The 20813-nt window shown below is 36.7% G+C and overlaps 1 protein-coding gene across 33 annotated transcripts in view; it reads right to left on the bottom strand.

Moving 5' to 3' along the window:
• Positions 1-20813, bottom strand: part of GULP1 (GULP PTB domain containing engulfment adaptor 1) — a 304220-nt gene that overhangs the window by 23859 nt on the left and 259548 nt on the right. For all 33 annotated transcript variants that reach the window (XM_004032940.5, XM_055380365.2, XM_055380374.2 and 30 more), the window contains 2 exons: positions 2297-2413; positions 1536-1628 (listed from right to left, as the gene is read on the bottom strand). In XM_004032940.5, the coding sequence (XP_004032988.1) occupies positions 1536-1628; positions 2297-2413 (210 nt within the window). The remainder of the gene's footprint in view (positions 1-1535; positions 1629-2296; positions 2414-20813) is intronic.

Raw genomic sequence — 20813 nt, 5'->3', positions numbered from 1 at the left:
AAGAAAAAATAAGAAGGAATATCCAAATAAAACCAGAACCTGAAGAGGATGCTCCAGCATAGATACATTGGTACCTCAGTCCCAACCTCTCTCATCAAGGCCATAGGAGCCCTACTGGCACAAACCATCTGCCAAGCAATGGAAATACTCACTCTTTCAAATGGGAGGTGGAAAAATGTGAGTTTACAGGAAAAATCATTTTTTGACCCATTTCCAGAGTGTGCCAAGTTTGAAACCCTAAATGAAACTTCTATAGAAACATCCTTTCTCATAGTGATGAGCTTGTGAATGATTCTAGTATTAGATATTAAGAAATGAACATTTTCATTGAGTTTATCCTACGTATTGAAGCACAATAAGCTTCCATAAAAAATTTTGCAACAAATTTCTTTTTTCAGTTCATGTTTATGTTATAAGTTAGATATTAATTTTTTTTGAAACAGAGTCTTTCTCTGTCACCCAGGCTGCAGTGGAGTGGTGCTATCATGGATCACTGCCGCCATGACCTCTGGGCTCATGCCATCCTCTTACCTCAGCCTCCTCAGTGGCTGAGACTACAGGTGTGTGCCAATATGCCCGGATAATTTTTTGTATTTTTTGTAGAGACAAGGTTTCACCATGTTGCCAGACTGGTCTTGAACCCCTGGGCTCAAATGATCTGCCTGCCTTGGCCTCCCAAAATGTTGGGATTACAGATATAAGCCACTGTGCTTGGCCTAGATATTAAATATTTTTTATTTATTTATTTATTTTTATTATTATACTTTAAGTTTTAGGGTACATGTGCACATTGTGCAGGTGTGAAGAATAATAAATACACTTTAATAAAGAATATCAGTAGTACAGATGATTCAAACAGAAAAATATCTTTTCCTGAATATATTTTGCCTAGAAAAAATATTGTTTTAAATTCCACCTCCCTCCAATAAATTCCCTTTGCCAAAATCACGTAATAATGATATCATACATGGTATTGGGAAAAGGATTTCAAAACTGTGACAAGTCAGACATAAATATTTTAACTACAAAGACTTGAGTTTTGTCTGCAGAGAATACCACTCATTTTAATGTTTGAAATACAATTGCCTCACTCCCAGCGGGAACCCTTACCATGTAATATAAGAAACCAGGTTCAGTCTTGCTCACAGTTGAATTCCTACAATGAAGTTGAGCACTTCAAGGGGAGACTGGCATAGGTCATTAAATCTAACCCAGCAAATAGTAATTAATAGAAACAAAAGAAGAATATGCCACAAAGAGAAAAATTATATTATGTAATAAAACTTAAGACTAACCTGAGGGTTGAATTATGTTAGAAAACCCAGAGGAAAACAGCAACATAGAAAACAACTCTGATTTGAACTGACTAGGTAATTTTAAGTTTTAAATTAAACTGCTTAGCAGCCTTCATCTCTATCCATGTTTACTTTGAAATTACTGATCCCCAAGTATTATATGAAATATTGCAGAACTAGTGATACACAGATGTTTTATCACCACAAAATCTTGTTTCTAAGGATATTCAATATACTCACTGGAGGTGCTGATACTTGAGTTATTCTCAGTTGGTTTTCCAAATCTTGTACTTTATTTTTAAGTTCCATATTTTCTGTTTCTAAGTCTTGGATCTAAAAAGAAAATCATTATTGAATAACTTTCTGTTTTTTTTTCTTGGAAAATATTGGCTACAGTTATGAGTAGGAATTTATATTACGTAAAACTTTAATGTACTTTGTTGTGCGTGGGGAGAAAATTGTTTGATAAAGCTTGGGAAATGCTGGAGGATTCTAGATCATTGAAAGACTTAAATTTGTAATATATTTTTATGTGTGTGCAAATTTTATGTTCCTAATATCTCAACATTGTGTTTTCTTGTTGGACTGTGCAATCTATACCCATAATCTTGGAATATAACCACAAGACAGTGAAACTTGCTTATGATGATTTTGAAGAGTGGAGAAAGGCATAATTTAATTACCAAGGAATCTGATCTGCATGGAAAACCACTTACCCAGCATCTGCTGCTTCTGCTGCTCTGATCCCCATGAGAAGCATCAGGAAGTGAAGCAAAGTCACATGAGAACACTAAGTTCTTGTGGGAATTCAATATAAAATAGTTAAAAAAAAACTGTGCAGGGGATCAGGAATGAAAAATTATGGGAACATGGTGAAAGCAGTTCCAATCAGTCAGTGTGGGTGAAATTTAATGGCAGGGCTTCTAAATTTGTTTGATGATATGCAAGTTTCCCTGTACTTACATCACACAAATGTAAAACAACAAGCTTCGTTTACTCACTCTTTTTTGTAACCCTGCGATCTGTTTTCTTGTTTCAACATCTTTTCCTCCTGATTCTAGAAATTTCCTGTATGCCAGGTCAAATGCTTGGCCAATTGTTAAAGTGATCTCTTCAGCCTGTGTAAAAATCAAACAAAGATTTGCATTTTAATAATATGTCAAACTTTTTTTGAATCGAGAAAACAACATTCATATAAGCACTTACTCCAAGACATTCACAAGAGGTACTTCAAAAGGGCAACAGTTGGGAGTAGAGATGTATTAAATGAGCAAGGTAGTAGGCTAACATAATAACTCAACACCTACGCAGGCACAACATTGAAAAAACAAGCGGACTTGGGGGTGGGTATTACTGAATAGCTGTTGAAGTGGGAAAGTTGGAAGCAAGAGTTCTTTATGTCAAACTTCTCATCTCTTTTATTGTATTGTCTTTTCCTACTTGTTTTTCTCCCTTTCTCAAATATTTAGTGCCTATGAAATGAAAGCAGAGTGCCAAATGTAGTTTCTCTCCTTGCTTTGCTATTTATTTCCTTTTCTTTGTGAGGAGGGTTTGTTAAACCCTAAGCAGGTAACTTGAATGAGGCTGGCCAGGTGGTGTCTCTGGAAAACTTGAGGTATGCCCTCTAAATGGAACACCTGCTACTCCGTCCCAGTTAATTGTTGCCTGGTGGAAGTGAGCAATTCCAATCTGAAACTGTCAGATCTTATGTATGAAAGATGAGGCCAGAAGTCTGAAATTTTATATGAGAGCTCCCAATTTTAAGCGATGGTAAACAGTTTGTATTTTGGTAAAACACAGTGCCAGTGATCAAAACATATATGTCATCTGAATTTGGGCTTGTAAACAACTTACAATCTCAGATCTATTGATTTGAAACTGCCACAAATATATCTTACATCCACAAGCTCATTTCTTCTCCATTCATATCTCCACTGAATTCATAATGTCTTGCACATAGTAAAGACTAAAGATTTATTTACTTAATCAACATTATAAAGAATTTTGGTAAAGGCATTAATAAGATTTAATGTTGTCACAATTATGTCATATTTAGTAAGACCTCCAGATAACAAGAAGACTAGTAGTAATATATATTGAAAATGCTATGCTTTAACTCTACTACAAATTCTAATAATTTATTATCTACTGTGATCAACATAAAATGAAAACATGATTTGTTAATCAGCTTATATCATTTAATAGAATTTTTATAGTTCATTATTTAAGGAGGGTTTTAGACAAAAATATAGTATTTAACCTAGTTAACTAAAAAATGCAAAATATGTACATAATATTTTAAAGGAAGACTGTTTTACAAAAGAAAAGAAAAAAGACAAGAAAGTAAACAACGAGCTATAATAAAAACTACCAAATAAATGAAAATGACAGATACCAATGTATGCATGTTCATTGACTTAAACTAATTGGTTGTGTTAGATATTAAGATTATTTGTAATATTAAAGAAGTGGTTTTGATAGATTGTGGGATTATGAATAATTTGTTTTCTGTTTCTCATTTCAAAACTTTGGGTAATAGGTTTCTGTTTATTTTACAATAAAAAGACTTTTTTCTTCTTCTTTTTAAAAATTTCTTCCAAAACAAAATGGGACACATGTGCAGAATGTGCAGGTTAGTTATACAGTATACGTGTGCCATGGTGGTTTGCTGCACCTATTGACCCATCCTCTAAGTTCCCTCCCCTCACCTCCCACCCCCTAATGGGTCCTGGTGTGTGTTGTTCCCCTCTCTGTGTCCATGTGTTCTCATTGTTCAACTCCCACTTCTGGGTGAGAACATGTGGTGTTTGGTTTTCTGTTCCTGTGTTAGTTTGCTAAGGATGATAGCTTCCAGCTTCATCCATGTCCCTGCAAAGGACATTATCTCATTCCTTTTTATGGCTGCAGAGTATTCCATGGGATATGGGATATATGTACCACCTTTTCTTTATCCAATCTATCATTGATGGGCATTTGGGTTGGTTCCAAGTCTTTGCTATTGGAAATAGTGCTGCAATAAACATATGCGTGCATTTGTCTTTATAGTAGAATGATTTGTATTCCTTTGGGTATATACCCAGTAATGAGATCTCTGGGTCAAATGGTAGTTCTAGTTCTAGATCCTTGAGGAATCGCCACACTGTCTTCCACAATAACTGAACTAATTTACATTCCCACCAACAGTGTAAAAACATTTATATTTCTCCACAGCCTTGCCAGCATCTATTGTGTCCTGACTTTTTAATAATCGCCCTTCTGACTGGTGTGAGATGGTACCTCATTGTGGTTTTGATTTGCATTTCTCTGATGATCAGTGATGTGGAGTTTTTTTTCATATGCTTCTTGGCTGCATAAATGTCTTCTTTTGAGAAGTGTCTCTTCATATCCTTTGCCCGCTTTGTGATGGGGTTGTTTTTTTCTTATAAATAAGTTTAAGTTCCTTGTAAATTCTGGATATTAGACCTTTGTCAGATGGTTGGATTTTTAATTACAGGTTGCTTCCCTTCTAAATTATGATTTCGATGTACCCTTCCCTTTTTTTTTTTTTTTTTTTTTTTTTTGAGATGGAGTCTCACTCAGCTACCCAGGCTGGAGTGCAGTGGCGCAATCTCAGCTCACTGCAACCTCCACTCCCGAGTTCAAGAGATTCTCCTGTCTCAGCTTCCTGAGTAGCTGGGACTACAGGCACACACCACCACACCCAGCTAATTTTTTTTATTTTTATAGAGACTGGGTTTCACCACGTTAGCCAGGCTGGTCTTGAATTCCTGACCACAGGTGATCCACCCGCCTTGGCCTCCCAAAGTGTCGATGTATCCTTTTAACGAGACATTATGTTATCTTTAAATACTCAATTTGTACATTATAAAGAATCATTTAAATGGTAACATTATTAATTATTCATTAATGACATTTGGCCTCATATTAATTATTTATTTATATTAATAACTTTAAAAAACCGTGTTCTCATTTTATAATAACATCTTTACTAGGCACTTAGCTGTCTAGTAAATATTCTGCATATATTATCTTACTTGATTCTCATCATGGCTCTGAAGTAAGGATTATTATTACCCCACAATACATATGATGAAACTGCAATTTTGTAAAGTTGTATAACTTGCCTAAAGCTAGTGAATGGAGAAACTGAATTTAAATCCAGATTTCTGACTCTCCAACCATCACACTTTTGGAGGTGGGGGGTAAAATTTATATACAATGAAATGCACAGATCATGATAAATTTATGAATCATATAAGATATATAATCTCCAACTTATTAAAAATAAAGATTTCTAGCCCACTGGAATGTCTCTTATGCCTACTTTCAGTCAAATCTCATCTATTATGGGTGACGATTCTTCAGTTTTTATCATTATAAATCAGTTTTGCCTGTCCTTGATGTCTATAAAAATAGACTAATATGTATTATTTTGTGTCTGTATTCTTCTACTAAATTAAAGTTTCTGAGTTTCATACGTGTTGTACTTATCAATAACACATTGGTTTTGTTGCTGATTAGCATTTCATGTTACAAATATACCACAAGTGATTTATCCATTGTACTGCGGATGGACATTCATGGTTTTGTCAGTTCTTAGTTATTAGACATGAAACTACCACAAACATTCTTCTAAGATCTTTTTGTAGACATATGTTTTCTTGTCTCTTGGTAAATACCTAGAATGTAACTGTTAAATCATGGGAGGTTTAACATTATAAGAAACTGTGCAACTGTTTTCCAAAGTAATAATGTAATTTTGCATTTCCACCAGCAGTTAAGAGAGTTCTCATTATGTCACATTCTCAGAAACAAGATATTGACAGTCTTTTTCATTTGAGGCAATATATTGGATGAGTGATGCTATAGTAATGTGTTTTAAATTTGTATTTCCCTGTTGAATAATAATATTGCTCAGTTTCGTGTGTTCATTGCCTCTTTTATGTTCTCTTTAATAAACTAACTTCCTGTAGAAGTCTACTGCCCACTTTTATTAGGTGTTTTGTCTTTTTATTTGTGATTTTTAGGAGTTTTTTATATAGTCTGGATACAGATCCTTTTTCAGATACACGTATTGGGAATATAGCCACTTGCTTTTTCAGTTTGCTGATAGTGTTTATAGATTAACAGAAAATGTTTTATTTTTGATAAAGTCCATTGTATCCTTTTTTTGTTCATGTGTAGTGCTTTTGGGGTCATTTCCAGGAAATCACTATCCATCCAAAGTTCATAATGACATTCTATGTTTTTTAATGAAAGTTATGTATAAGATTACAAAAGCTTCTACTTTTATGTCTATGATCCACCTCAAATAGTTTTATGTAGCATAAGTAGGAGATAATTTTCATAATTTTTTTCCATATATTTAGCTAGTTATTTCAACACCATTTGTCAAAAAGACTTTCTTTTTTCCATTGAATTTTTTGTCACATTTGTGGGGAAAAAAATTAACCATGTATGTATGGATATTTCTAAACTCTACAATACAGTTCATTTACTATTATTACATTAGTATCACCCTGACTTGATAACAGTTTAAGGTAAGTTCTGATATCAGGTATGCTTGCCCAGATTTTGGTCTTCTCTCTCAAAATTAATTTGTTTTTGTTCTAGGTAATTTACATTACCTTATTAGAAATAACTTTTCAGTTTTTACTAACAATCCCATTGTGATTTTAATCAGAATTGTATTGAATCCATGGATCGATCAATTTGGTACAATTAACCACAATTAAACTGAGCCTTCCAATCCATAAATATGGTATCTTTCTCCCATTATTTTAGGTCTTTTTTACTTACATCAATACTTTGAAGATTTCAGTATAGAGGGCTTGCATATTTTTAAAATTCTCATTATTTCATGTTTCCTGATGCTACGGTAAATACATTTTTCTTTCTTTCTTTTTGCTAGTAGACAGACACAATTTAATTTTGTACATTGATTTGTAAGCTTTGTTTTTGCTAAATTTGTTTCATAAATCTAGTGGTTGTAGATCTCAGCAATTTTTATGTTAAAAAGTTGATATTATATATGTGAAAAAAGACAATTTTTTCCTATTTCTTTCCAATCCTTGTGCCCTTCCTCTCCATCTATTCACTAGCTAAGGCACCTAATACCACGTTAAATAGGTAGTAAGAATGGACATCCTTGCATTGTTCCCAGTCTTAGAAGGAAAGCATTCAATAATTCACCATTAATTATGACGTTACCTGTAGAACTTTTAAAGTTTTTATCAGAAAAACAATGTCTCTTCTATTCCTAGTATGTTATAAATTTTATCAGCAATGGGTTAAATTTTGTCTAGTGGCTTTTCTGTATTTGCTGAAACTACTGTGTTATTATTCTGTTAAGATGTTGTATTACGTTGATTGATTTTTCTTATGTTAAACCAAACTTGAATTCCTGGGATAAACCTCATCTGGTAATAATGTACTATCTATTTTATATATTGCTGGACTCGATTTGGAATTATTATGCAAAAGAGTGTTAAGTCTATGTCATAAGAAACACTGGAACATAATTTTCATTTTTCGTAAGGTCTTTGTCATGTTTTCAATCAGGGTAACACAGTCTTCATAAAATGATTTGGAACTGTAACTTTATTCTCTTAATTCTGAAAAGGTTTATGTATAATTGGTATTTTAAAAAGAAATGTTTTACAGATTTTAATAGCGAAACTATCTGAGCTTGGTATTTCACTTGTCAAAAAGTTTTGTCAAATATTTGGGCCAAATATTTAATTCCAAATATGTGGGCCAAATATTTAGTTCCGAATCTTTTTTAAAAATATAAATATAAGTTTACATTTATAAATTAATTTATATTAAATATTTGTATGGAATTTTATAGATTCAGATTTTCTACTTCTTTTCTGTCAATTTGGTAAATTGAGTTTCAAGATATTTATCAATTTATATTATTTACCAAATTTACTGGTATAATAGTTATATAATATTTATCTTTGTATCCTTTTAAAGAATATAGGATCTGCAGCTACATTCACTATTTCTAGTATTGGCAATTTGTGTTTTCTGTCACTTTTGTCCTTGATGAAGTTTTTAAGAGATTGCTAATTTCATTCTTAATGAAGCACCAATATTTGGCCTTGTTAATTTTCTTTATTGTTTGTCCAATTTCAATGTCATTGATTCTACTGTAGTGTTTCTTAACCTTCCACTTTAATTTTGATTTGTTTTTCTTGTTTTCATTTAACTTTATGTCAGGACTAAAATGATTAATTTTAACTTTTCTATCTTTTCTTATATAAAGATTGAAAGCTATGAATTTGCCTCTCAGCAGCTTTACAAATTTTGATACATTGTATTTTACTGTTCTTCAGTTAAAGAATAATTTAATTCCCCTGTAACTTTTCTTTTAGCTATAGTTATATAAAGGGTGTTTTAATTCTAAATATTTGTACAAAATATTTAACTCTAAATATGTGGGCCAAATATTTAGTTCCATATATTTGTAGTTAGACAATATATGCTGTGATATTTTCAGTTTTGAAACTTACTGAGCCTCCCATTATGGCCCAGCATATAGTATACCTCTGTAAACATTCCATGTGCATTCAAAAGGAAAGTATACTCTGTTGCTTGGGATAGCATTCTACTCACGTCTATTAAAGTGGTGGATGATATTGGGTTTTGGGGGTTTTTTTTGGTACTTTTATTGACTTTTTTCTACTTGTTCTGTCAATTGCTGAGAAAACTATTAAAATGTACAACTATAATTGTAGATTCGCCTTTTTGCCAAATAAAACTGTTAGATTTTCTGTTTCATTTTTTAATAAATTAATGTCATTTCATAAATACATCTTGGCACTTTAATCACATTTTGAATATATAATCCAAGAGCAAAGACCAGAATTCAACAGAAAAGTGACAGGAAACACCAAAAGCAAGGAAGGAAGAAGACAGGCAGCCTGTTTGGTTGAGATCAGCTGGGAGCCAGGAGTGACTTTCCATACATGGGAAAAGGGTGAGTGAGAGACTTCCAGCAGCCCTCATCCGCATCATGGAATCATGCAACCCTGGTCAAGGGACAGCCCCTCAATGCTCCCAACTCCTGAAACTAAAATATGGAGCTGTTCGTAGACCATGTGATAGAACTGCTCCCAGGAGGGAGCTTGCACTAGGTCCCACATCATTTCTGAGACCCAAGCAGCTACAGCAAGATGCCAGTTTGAATCCTAGCCTTGAGCAGATTGCACACTGTCCTGGGGCCCAGAAGTGCTGAGGCTGAGGCATTAGGGAAACTTGGGCTGTTGCTGCTGGGACTAGGACATGACCTGGGAATAAGCTCCCACGGGTGGGGCTGAGAAACAAGCAAGGCATTGGCTGTAGCTGCCGGGTAGAACACAAGTGCCACTGAGACTGAGAATGGGATGTGACTGGGTGCAAGTTGCCACTGAAACTTAGTCACAAGCTGAGTAGGGGCTCCTGTAGCGGGGGCTGAGGTACAACCTAGGCAAGGACTACCACTGCCAGGGCTGAAGGCAAGTGCAGCAGGACTGGGCCATGAGAATGATGTGCATTCCCCACTCCCCAGCCCAAGATGTGGCTACCAAGGCCAACGCCAACCTCTGCAATGCTGGGGCCTCAGCGTGGCTACTACTGCCCCTCACTCATGCATTCTGCCAGGGACCTGAGAATTGCCCTGCCCCTGCCCACTACAGCTAGTGACTACTGTCACCACTGGGAGATCTGAGCACAAGCCTGCCCAGCACAGACCCCAGGACTTAGCCCAGGATCATGTGGATTACCCAACCCAATCCACCACATTGGGCACTTGAGTGCACCTCCCAGAGGCATGAGGTTGGCCCTAAACTCTAAACTCCTGGCTGCTACTACCTTAACTGGCACCTGAGGGCCTGAAGACTGGCTCACCCAGCCCATCATAGCCACTGCCCACATCAACATACAGTACCTGGGATGCAGATAATTTTCCTGTCACTGATACTACCATAACCCATACCACAGTGCCTGCTTAGGGGACCAAGAACTTGTCCACCTGCTCAGTCCACTGTGGCCATGACTGGCATCCAAGCAAGCCAACTAGAAGCCCAAGAATTGGTCCACTGGTAACCACCAATACCACTGCCAGCATATATCAGCCTAGGGAATAAAGATAGGCATGATCAGCCCACTGTTGCCACGACTGGGGCTTAAACAGTGACATGCTTAACGTCCCAGTCCCCAGCACAAATTCACCACAACCTCCCCTAATATCTGCATACTAACCCTCCAAGGAAATGGCAGATCTCACTAATGCTGTTTATAGCTGATATGGTTTGGACCTGTGTCCCCATAAAATCTCATATCAAATTGTAATCTCCAGTATTAGAGGTGGGACCTGGTGGGAGGTGATTGGGTCATGGGGGTGAATTTCTCATAAATGGTTTAGCACCATCTGTTTGGTGCTGTTCTCATAATAGTGAGTAGGTTCTCAAATTAGTGAGTAGGTTCTCATGAGATCTGGTCACTTAAAAGTATGGAGCACCTCCTCATTACCCTCCATCCTGCTCCTGCCATGTAAGCCATGGCTGCACCTGCTTTGCCTTCTGTCATGATTGTGTTTCTTGAGGTATCAGCAGAAGCAGTGTAGAGGCCAGCATCATGCTTCCTGTACAGCCTGTAGAATTGTGAACCAATTAAACTTCTCTCTTTATAAATTACCCAGTCTTAGGTATATCTTTATAGCAATGTGAGAACATACTAATACAGAAAACTGGTACTGAGGACTGGGGCATTGCTATAAAACTACCTGAAAATGTGGAAGTGACTTTGGAACTGGGTAACAGGCAGAGGCTGGAAGACTTTAAAGGGCTCAGAAGATGGGAAAATGAGGGAAAGTTTGGAATTTGCTAGAGACTGGTTAAATGGTTATGACCAAAATGCCAGTAGTGATGTAGACAGTGAAGTCCAATGTGAGGAGGTCTGAGATATAAATGATGAACTTATTGGGAACTGGAGGAAGGTCACTTTTGTTATGCCTTAGCAAATAACTTAGCTGCATTGTGCCCCTGCCCTAGATGGAACTTTGAACTTGAGAATGATGATTTAGGGTATCTGGAGGAAGAAATTTCTAAGCAACAAAGCATTCAAGGTTTCATCTGGCTGCTTCTAACAAGCTATACTCATATGCATAAGCAAAGAAATTACCTAAGGTTGGAACTTACATTTAAAGGGAAAGTACAGAATAAAAGTTTAGAAAATTTGCAGCCTCGCTGTATTAGTCCACTTTCACGCTGCTGATAAAGACATATCCAAGACTGGGAAGAAAAAGAGGTTTAATACGACTTACAGTTCAACATGGCTGGGGAGGCCTCAGAATCATGGCAGGAAGCAAAAGGCACTTCTTACGTGGCAGTGACCAGACAAAATGAGGAAGATGCAAAAGTGAAAACCCCTGATAAAACTATCAGATCTCATGAGACTTATTCACTACCATGAGAACAGCATGTGGGAAACCGCCCTGATGATTTAAATTATCTCCACCAGGTCCCTTCCACAAAATGTGGCAATTATGGGAGCTGCAATTCAAGATAAGATTTGGGTGGGGACACAGAGCCAAACCATATCATTCCACCCCTGGCCTCTCCAAATCTCATGTCCTCACATTTCAAAGCCAATCATGCCTTTCCAACAGTCCCCCAAAGCCTTAACTCAGTTAAGCATTAACCCAAAAGTCCACAGTTCAAAGTCTCATCTGAGACAAGGCTAGTCTCTTCTGCCTATGAGCCTGTAAAATCAAAAGCAAGTGGGCCTCTTCTCACAGCTCCCCTAGGCAGTGCCCCAGTGGGGACTCTGTATGGGGGCTCTGACCCCACATTTCCCTTCTGCACTGCCCTAGCAGAGGTTCTCCATGAGTGCCCCACCCCTGCGGCATAGTTCTGCCTGGGCATCCAGGAGTTTCCATACATCTTCTGAAATCTAGGTAGAGGTTCTCAAACCCCAATTATTGACTTCTGTGGAGGTCCAAAACGACGTGGATGCTGCCAAGGCTTGGGGCTTGCACTCTCTGAAGCCATAGCCTGAGCTCTACCCTGGCCCATTTTAGCCATGGCTGGAGTAACTGGGATGCAGGGCACCAACTCCCTAGGGTACACACAGCACAGGGACCCTGGGCCAGGCCCAGAAAACCATTTTCTCCTAGGCCTCAGGGCCTGTGATGGGAGGGACTGCTGTTAAGACCTCTGACATGCCCTGGAGACATTTTCCCCATTGTCTTGGGGATTAACATTTGGCTCCTCATTACCTATGCAAATTTCTGTAGCTGCTCTTGAATTTCTCCTCAAAAAATGGGTTTTTCTTTTCTATCACATTGTCAGGCTGCACATTTTCTGAACTTTTATGCTCTGCTTCCCTTATAAAACTGAATGCCTTTAACAGCACCCAAGTCACTTCTTGAATGCTTTGGTGCTTAGAAATTTCTTCTGCCAGATACCCTAAATTATCTCTCTCAAGTTCAAACTTCCACAAATCTCTAGTGCAGGAGCAAAATGCTGCCAGTCTCTTTGTTAAAACATAACAAGAGTTACCTCTGCTTAAGTTCCCAATAAGTTCCTCATCTCCATCTGAGACCACCTCAACCTGGACCTTATTGTCCATATCACATTCAGGCTTTTGGTCAAAGCCATTCAACAAGCCTCCAGGAAGTCCTAAACTTTCCCACATTTCCCTGTCTTCTTCTGAGCCCTCCAAACTGTTCCAACCTCTGCCTGTTACCCAGTTCCAAAGCCACTTCCACATTTTTGGGTATGTTTTCAGCAACACCGCACTCTACTGGTACCAATTTACCCTATTAGTCTGTTTTCATGGTGCTGATAAAGACATACCTGAGACTGGGAAGAAAAAGAGGTTTAATTGGACTTACAGTTCCCCATGGCTGTGGAGGCCTGAGAATCATGGCAGGAGGTGAAAAGCACTTCTTACATGGCAGTGGCAAGAGAAAATGAGAAAGAAGCAAAAGCAGAAACCCCTGATAAAACCATCAGATCTCATGAGACTTATTCACTACCACGAGAATAGTACGGGGGAAACTGCCCCCATGATTCAAATGATCTCCCACTGGGTTCCGTCCACAACATATGGGTATTATGGGAGTACAATTCAAGATGAGATTTAGGTGGGGACACAGAGCCAAACCATATCACTGGCCATGTGGTAGAAAAGAGGAGCCCATTTTCAGGGGAGGAATTCAAGCAGGCTGCAGAAATTTTCACAAGTGAAAAGGAGCCAAGCACTAACAGCCAAGACAATGGGGGAAAGGCCCTGAAGTAATTTCAGAGACCTTTGCAGCATACCCTCCCATTGCAGGCTTCCTAGGAGGGAAGAATGGTTTCATGGGCCAGGCCCACGGCCCCACTGCCCTGAACAGCTTCACAACACTACTCCCTGCTTCCCAGCCACACCATTTCCAACTATGGCTCAAAGAGGCCCAGGTACAGCGCAGGTCATTGCTTCAGAGGGTGCAAGTCATAAGCTTTGGCAGTTTCCACATGGTGTTAAGCCTGCAGATACACAGAATGTAAGAAGCGAGCCTTGCTGCAAGATTGGAGCCCTCATTAGACACCCCACACAGACTCCCCATTGGGGGACTGCCTAGTGAAGCTGTGAGAAAAGGGCCACCATTTTCCAGACCCCAGAATGGTGGATCCACTGAGAGTTTGCACCCTGTGCCTGAAAAGCCACAAGCACTTAACGCCAGCACGTGAGAGTAGCCATTAGGGCTGAACCTTAATGGCAAAGCCACAGGGGCAGAGGTGCCCAAGACCTTGGGAGCCCACCTCTCAAACCAGTGTGCCCTGGATATGGGACATGGAGTCAAAGAAGATTCTTTTGGAGCTTTAAAATGTAATGACTGCCCTGCTGGATTTTGGGATTGCGTGAGGCCTGTATCTCCTTTCTTTTGGCCAATTTCTCCCTTTTGGAATGGGAATGTTTACCCAGTACTTGTACTCCCACTGTATGTTGGAATTAATTAACTTGCTTTGGATTTTGCAGTCTCATAAGTGAAAGGGACTTCCCTTGTCTCAGATGAGATTTTGGACTTTGGACTTTTGGGTTAATGCCAAAACAAGTTAAGACTTTGGGGACTGCTGGAAAGGTATGATTGTATTTTGCAATGTGAGAAGGATATGAGATTTGGGGGACCAGATGCAGAAAGATATGTTTTGGATCTGTGTTCCTATCAAATTGCATGTCAAACTGTAATCTCCAATGTTGGAGATGGAGCCTGGTGGTAGGTGATTGGAACGTGGTGGTAGATTTCTTTTCTTTTTTTTTTTTTTTTTTTTTTGAGATGGAGTCTCGCTCTGTCACCCAGGCTGGAGTGCAGTGGCACGATCTAGGCTCGCTGCAAGCTCCACCTCCCAGGTTCACACCATTCTCCTGCCTCAGCCTCCTGAGTAGCTGGGACTACAGGCGCCCGCCACCACACATGGCTAATTTTTTGTCTTTTTTAGTAGAGACGGGGTTTCACCGTGGTCTCGATCTCCTGACCTCACGATCCACCCGCTTCGGCCTCCCAAAGTGCTGGGATTACACACGTGAGCCACCGTGCCCAGCAACGTGGTGGCAGATTTCTAATGAGTGGTTTAGCAACATCCTCCCCACAAAAAGTAAATTCAAAAACAGGAAGAAGTGACTTTTATACAAATGTGCAGATATCAACATAAGGACACAGGAAACAAAAAATCAAACAAATATGACACCTTGAAAGAAACATAATAATTCTCCAGTAAATTAAGATCTCCAGTAGATCTTAATAAAAAAGAAATTCCCAAAATCCCAGATAAAGAATTGAAGATACTGATTTGAAAGAAGCTCAGTGAAATACAAAAGAAATCTGAAAAACAATAAAAAGAAATCAGAAAAATCAGTATATGAATGAGAAAAATACTGAAGAGACAGATATGTTTTAGAAGAACAAAAGAAAAATTCTAGAAGTTAAGGACTCATTGAGGAGTAACACAATGATATCTTCGATAATAGACTAGATCAAGTGGAAGAAAAAAAAATCTCAAATCTTTAAAGACAGACCTTTTGAAATAATTCAGTCAGACAAATATAAAGATAAAAATAATAGAAAAGAATGAGGAAAGCCTTCACGACATTTATGACACCTTAAAATTACTGAAAATTCAAATTATCAGTGTTCCCAAGGGTGAAGAAAGCATAAAAGGATTAGAAAACCCATTTCATGAAATAATCAATGAAAACCTTCCTTTTTTTTCTTTTTCTTTTTTTTTTTTTTTGAGACAGAGTCTCACTCTGTCGCCCAGGATGGGCTGCAGTGGTGCAATCTTAGCTCACTGCAACCTCTGTGTCCCGGGTTCAAGCAATTCTTCTGCCTCAGCCTCCCAAGTAGCTGGGATTACAGGTGTGTGCCACCAGGCCTGGCTAATTTTTGTATTTTTAGTAGAGATGGGGTTTCATCATATTGGCCAGGCTGGTCTCAAACTCCTGACCTCATTATCCACCTTTCCTGGCCTTCCAAAGTGCTGAGATTACAGGTATAAGCCACCACACCCAGCCTAGATGAAAACTCTCTAAGTCTAGCAGGAGATATAAATATCCACTTACTGAAAGATCAATGATCCCTAAGCAGATACAAAACGAAAAGGCAGTCACCATCGCACATTATACTCAGACTATCTAAAGTCAAAGATAAAGAATTATAAAAACAGCAAGAGGAAAGCGTCTAGTCACCTGTAAAGGAAATTGTATCAGCCTAACAATGAATTTCTCAGCAAAAGCATTTACAGACTAGAAGAGAATGGGCTAAAATATTCAAAGTGCTAAAAGAAAAAAACAAGAACATGACATCCAGTAATATTCTCCTTTCTAAATGAAGAAGAAATAAAGTCTTTCTCAGACAAGTAAATACTGAGGGAATTTGTTACCACTAGACTGGTCTTATATGAATTGTTCAAGGAAGTCTTAAACCTGGAAACAAATGGACAAGATTTACCATCAGGAAAACACAAGAAAGTATAAAACTCATTGGTAAAGAAATAACACAAGGGAAAAAGATAAAAGACTCAAAGTGTACCACTACAGACATCTACCAAAACAACAAAGATGAACAATAACAGAAGAAAGTCATATATAAAACAACCAGAAAACAATTAACAGTATGACAGGAACAAAGCCTTACCTAGCAATAATAACACAGACTGTAAATGGATTAAGTTTTCTACATAAATATACAGTATGAATGAATTGATTTTTTAAATGATCCAAATATATGCTCCCTTCTAGAAACTCACCTTACCAGTATAGGCACATATAGACTAAAAGTAAAGAGACAGAAAAAGATATTCTACACAGATGAAAACCAAAAGCAGGCAGAAATAGCTGTACTTAGATAAAATAGGCTTTAAGCCAAAAACAGTTCTAAAAAGATGGAAAAGGTCATTATATAATGATAAAGGAATATATCCAGTAAGACAATATAACAATTTTAAAAAATCTAAGTATATATGCACCCAATATTTGAGCACAAAGATCCATAAAGTAAATATTTCTAGATCTAAAGAGATAGACTGCAATACAATAATAGTGGGGGAGCCCAAAACCCCATTGTCAGTACTAGATAGATCATCTAGACAGATAACAAAACCCCCAAATTTAAACTGTGCTACAGACCAAATTGACCTAATACACATTTATAGAATATTCTATCCAAAAACTGCAGAAGATACATTCTTTTCATTAGCGCATAGAACATTCCCCAGTATAGGCCATATATTAGGCCACAAAACAAGTCTCAACAAATTAGAAAAAAAAAAAGATAATAATTTCTACTATCCCCTCAGACCACAATGGAATAAAAATAAATCAATACTAATAAGAACTTTGGAAAATATACAAATACATGAAAATTAAACAACATGCTCCTGAATGACCTTTGGGTTGACAAAGAAATTAAGATGGAAATAAAAAAAAATTCTTGAAACAAATGGAAACATAAACTAAAACATGTGAGACACAGTAAAAGCAGTGCTAAGAGGAACGTTTATAGCAATAAATTCCTGTATCAAAAAATTCCTGTAGAAAGATAACATGTTGACAACTTAACAATATACCTTAAGGAACTAGGAAAGTAAGAACAAACCAACCCAAAATTAACATTATAAAATAAATAAAAAAGATCAGAGCAGAACTAAATGAAATAGAGACTAAAAAAATACACAAGATCAAACAAACAAAAAATTGGTTCTTTGAAATAAGTAAAACTGAGAAATCATTAAGTAGACTAACCAAGAAGAGAGAATATCCAAATAAACTAAATCAGAATGAAAAAGGAAATGTAACAACTGATCACAGAAATACAAAGATCCCCAAAGACTATTATAAAAACTATATGCTGACAAACTGAACAATCTGAACAATCTAGAGTAAATGGGTAAGTTTCTGGAAACATGCAACCTAACAAAAGTGAATCAGGAAGAAATAGAAAACCTGGCAGGCCAATATGAGTAGCAATATTGAATCAGTAATAAAAACTGTCTCAACAAAGAAAAGCTCGGGACTAGATGGATTCACAATAAAATTCTACCAAATATGCAAAGAACTAATACCAATCCTGAAACTATTCCAAAACATTGAAGAACAGGGTTCTTCTTAACTCATTCTATAAGGCCAAGATCACCTTGATAACAAAACCAGATAAGGATACAACAACAACAAAAACAAAACTACTGGTCAATATTCCTGATGAACATAGACACAAAATCCTCCACAAAATGCTAGCTAACTCAACAGCACACAAAAATATAATACACCATGATTGAGTGGGATTTATACCAGAGATGCGTGGATGGTTCAACATATACAAATCAGTAAAGGTGGTAACTCAAATTAATGGAATGAAGGACAAAAAATAATAATCTCAATAGACACAGAAAAAGAATTTGATAAAGTTCAACATTCCTTCATGATAACAATCTCTCAACAAACTAGGCACAGAAGAAACATACCATAAAATAACAAATCCACACTTAATGTCACACTGAAGGAGGAAATGTTGAAAGCCTTTCCTCTACGAACTGGAACAAGACAAGAATGCCCACCTTCATCACTCCTATTCAACACGGTACTGGAAGTCCACCCAGGGCAATCAAACAAGAAAGAAATAAAAGCATCCAAATTGGAAAACAGGAAGTCAAATTATCCCTCTTTGCTGATATGATCTTATATCTAGAAAAACCTAATTGCTCCATAAAAAAACTCTTAGATTTGATAAATGAATTTAGTAAGATGGAGGATACAAAATTAATGTACAAAAATCAGGAGCATTTCTGTATACCAATGATGTAGCTGAGAAGGAAAGCAAGAAGGCAATCTCATTTACAATAGCACAATATGTATACACATGCATATATATACATATATATATAGAGAGAGAAAGATAAACACATATATGTATATACATATATAGGAATAAATATATATATATGAATAAATTTAACCAAGGAGGTAAAAGTTCTCTATAAGGAGAGAACTATTTATTGACTGATAAAAGAAATAGTCAATGACACAAACAAATAGAAAAATATCCTATGTTCATGGATCATAAGAAATAATATCATTTAAATGACTACCATCCAAAGCAACCTGCAGATTCAATGCAATGCCTATCAAAATACTGACATCATTCATCACAGAATAAGAAACGGCAAACTTAAAGCAATTATGAGCAAAAAGAGCCAAGCTGGAGGCATCACATTACCCGACTTCAAAATATACAAGGTAACAGTAACCAAAGCAGTATGGTATTGGTATAAAAACAGACACACAGACTAATGGAATAGAATAAAGAACTCAGAAATAAAACCACTTATTTACAGTCAACTGAGGTTTGACAAAGCCAAAAAGAACTTACACTGGAGAAAGAACATCCTCTTCAATTAATGGTGCTGGGAAAATTGAATTGAATAGAATGAAACTGGACCCCTATCACCATATATAAAAATCAACTCAAAGTGGCCTAAAAACTTAAATGTAATATCTGGAACTGTAAAAATATTAAAAGAAAATCTAAGGAAAACTACTGAACATTGGGCTAGGCAGAGAATTTATGACTAAGATCTCAAAAGTACTGGCAACACAAACAAAAATGGACAAATGGTACTTAATTACACTAAAAAGCATCTACACAGAAAAATAAATAATCAACAGAATGAAGAAACAACTTTTGAATTGGAGAAAATATTTTCGGATTATTCATCTGACAGAGGACTAACTTCCAGAATATACAAGGAACTCAAACAACTTAGAAAAAAAAAGTTCCCATTTAAAAAAAAATGGGAAAGAACATGAATAGACATTTCCCGGAGGAAGACACACATTCAGCCAGCAAGTATATTAAAACATGCTCAATATTATAATCATCACGGAATGCAAATCAAAACCACAATGTTATCATCTTACCCCAGTCAGAATGGCTATTGTCAAAAAGACAAAAGATAACAGAGGTTGGCGAGGATGTGGAGAAAAAGGAACTTTTATGCACTGTTGGTGGAAATGTAAACTACTAAAGCTACTATGGAAAACAGTAAGAAGATTTCAAAAAAAAACCCTGCAAATATACTTATCATTTGATCTAGCAGCTCCACTACTGGGTATCCACCCAAATGAAAAGAAATCAATATATCAAAGGGATTCCTGCACTGAGATGTTTATTTCAGCACTATTCACAATAGCAAACATATGGAATCAACCTAAATGTCCGCCAATGGATAAATGGATGAAGAAAATGTGGTGTATATATGCATAATGAAATATTATTTGGCCATAAAAGTAATGATATCATGTCATTTGCAGCAACATGGATGGAACTGGAGGTCATTATCTTAAGTGAAATAAATAAAGCACAAAAAGACAAATATTGCATGTTCTTATTTACATGTGAAAGTAAAGTATTTCATCACATGGAGGTAGAGAGTAGAAAGATGGATAACAGAGCCTGAGAAGAATAAATGGGGAAAGGAGGATGAAGAGAAGTGGGTTAATGGGTACAAACATACAGTTAGAGAGAAGGAATAAATTCAATGTTTGATAGTAGAGTAAGGTGACTATAGTTAATATAAATGTATTGTACTCAGGTGATGCCCTCCCTAAATGCCTTGACTTGATCACTACATATTATATCCATGTAACAATGTTTCACATCTACTCCATAAATTTGTTCAAATAAAAGAAAGTTTGTCTTAAAAAATCACATACAAAAGAACCTCAGACAAATTAACTAAAAAATTAGTTTTCTAGTTTACAGCTGGTCACTCCTGCTTGTTGTCATAATAAGCCAATTCTTCAGAGTTTTTAAACTCAGGGACTTGATATGTAAATTATAGTATTTCATGAAATGGAGACATGAAAATTGGTATTGGCAGGAAATACTCAGCAACAATAAGCTTCCAGATTCTAATTTTAAACTAATTACATTAAGTTGGATGGCTAATCTAAGAAATTAGCTCTCCCTCAATCATGTAATGAAATAAAAAA

Source organism: Gorilla gorilla, chromosome 11 (assembly GCF_029281585.2).
Source record: "Gorilla gorilla gorilla isolate KB3781 chromosome 11, NHGRI_mGorGor1-v2.1_pri, whole genome shotgun sequence".
Classification (NCBI taxonomy): Eukaryota; Metazoa; Chordata; class Mammalia; order Primates; family Hominidae; genus Gorilla; species Gorilla gorilla.
The sequence above is the reverse complement of the archived record's forward strand: the minus strand, read 5'-3'. Positions and strand labels throughout refer to the sequence as shown.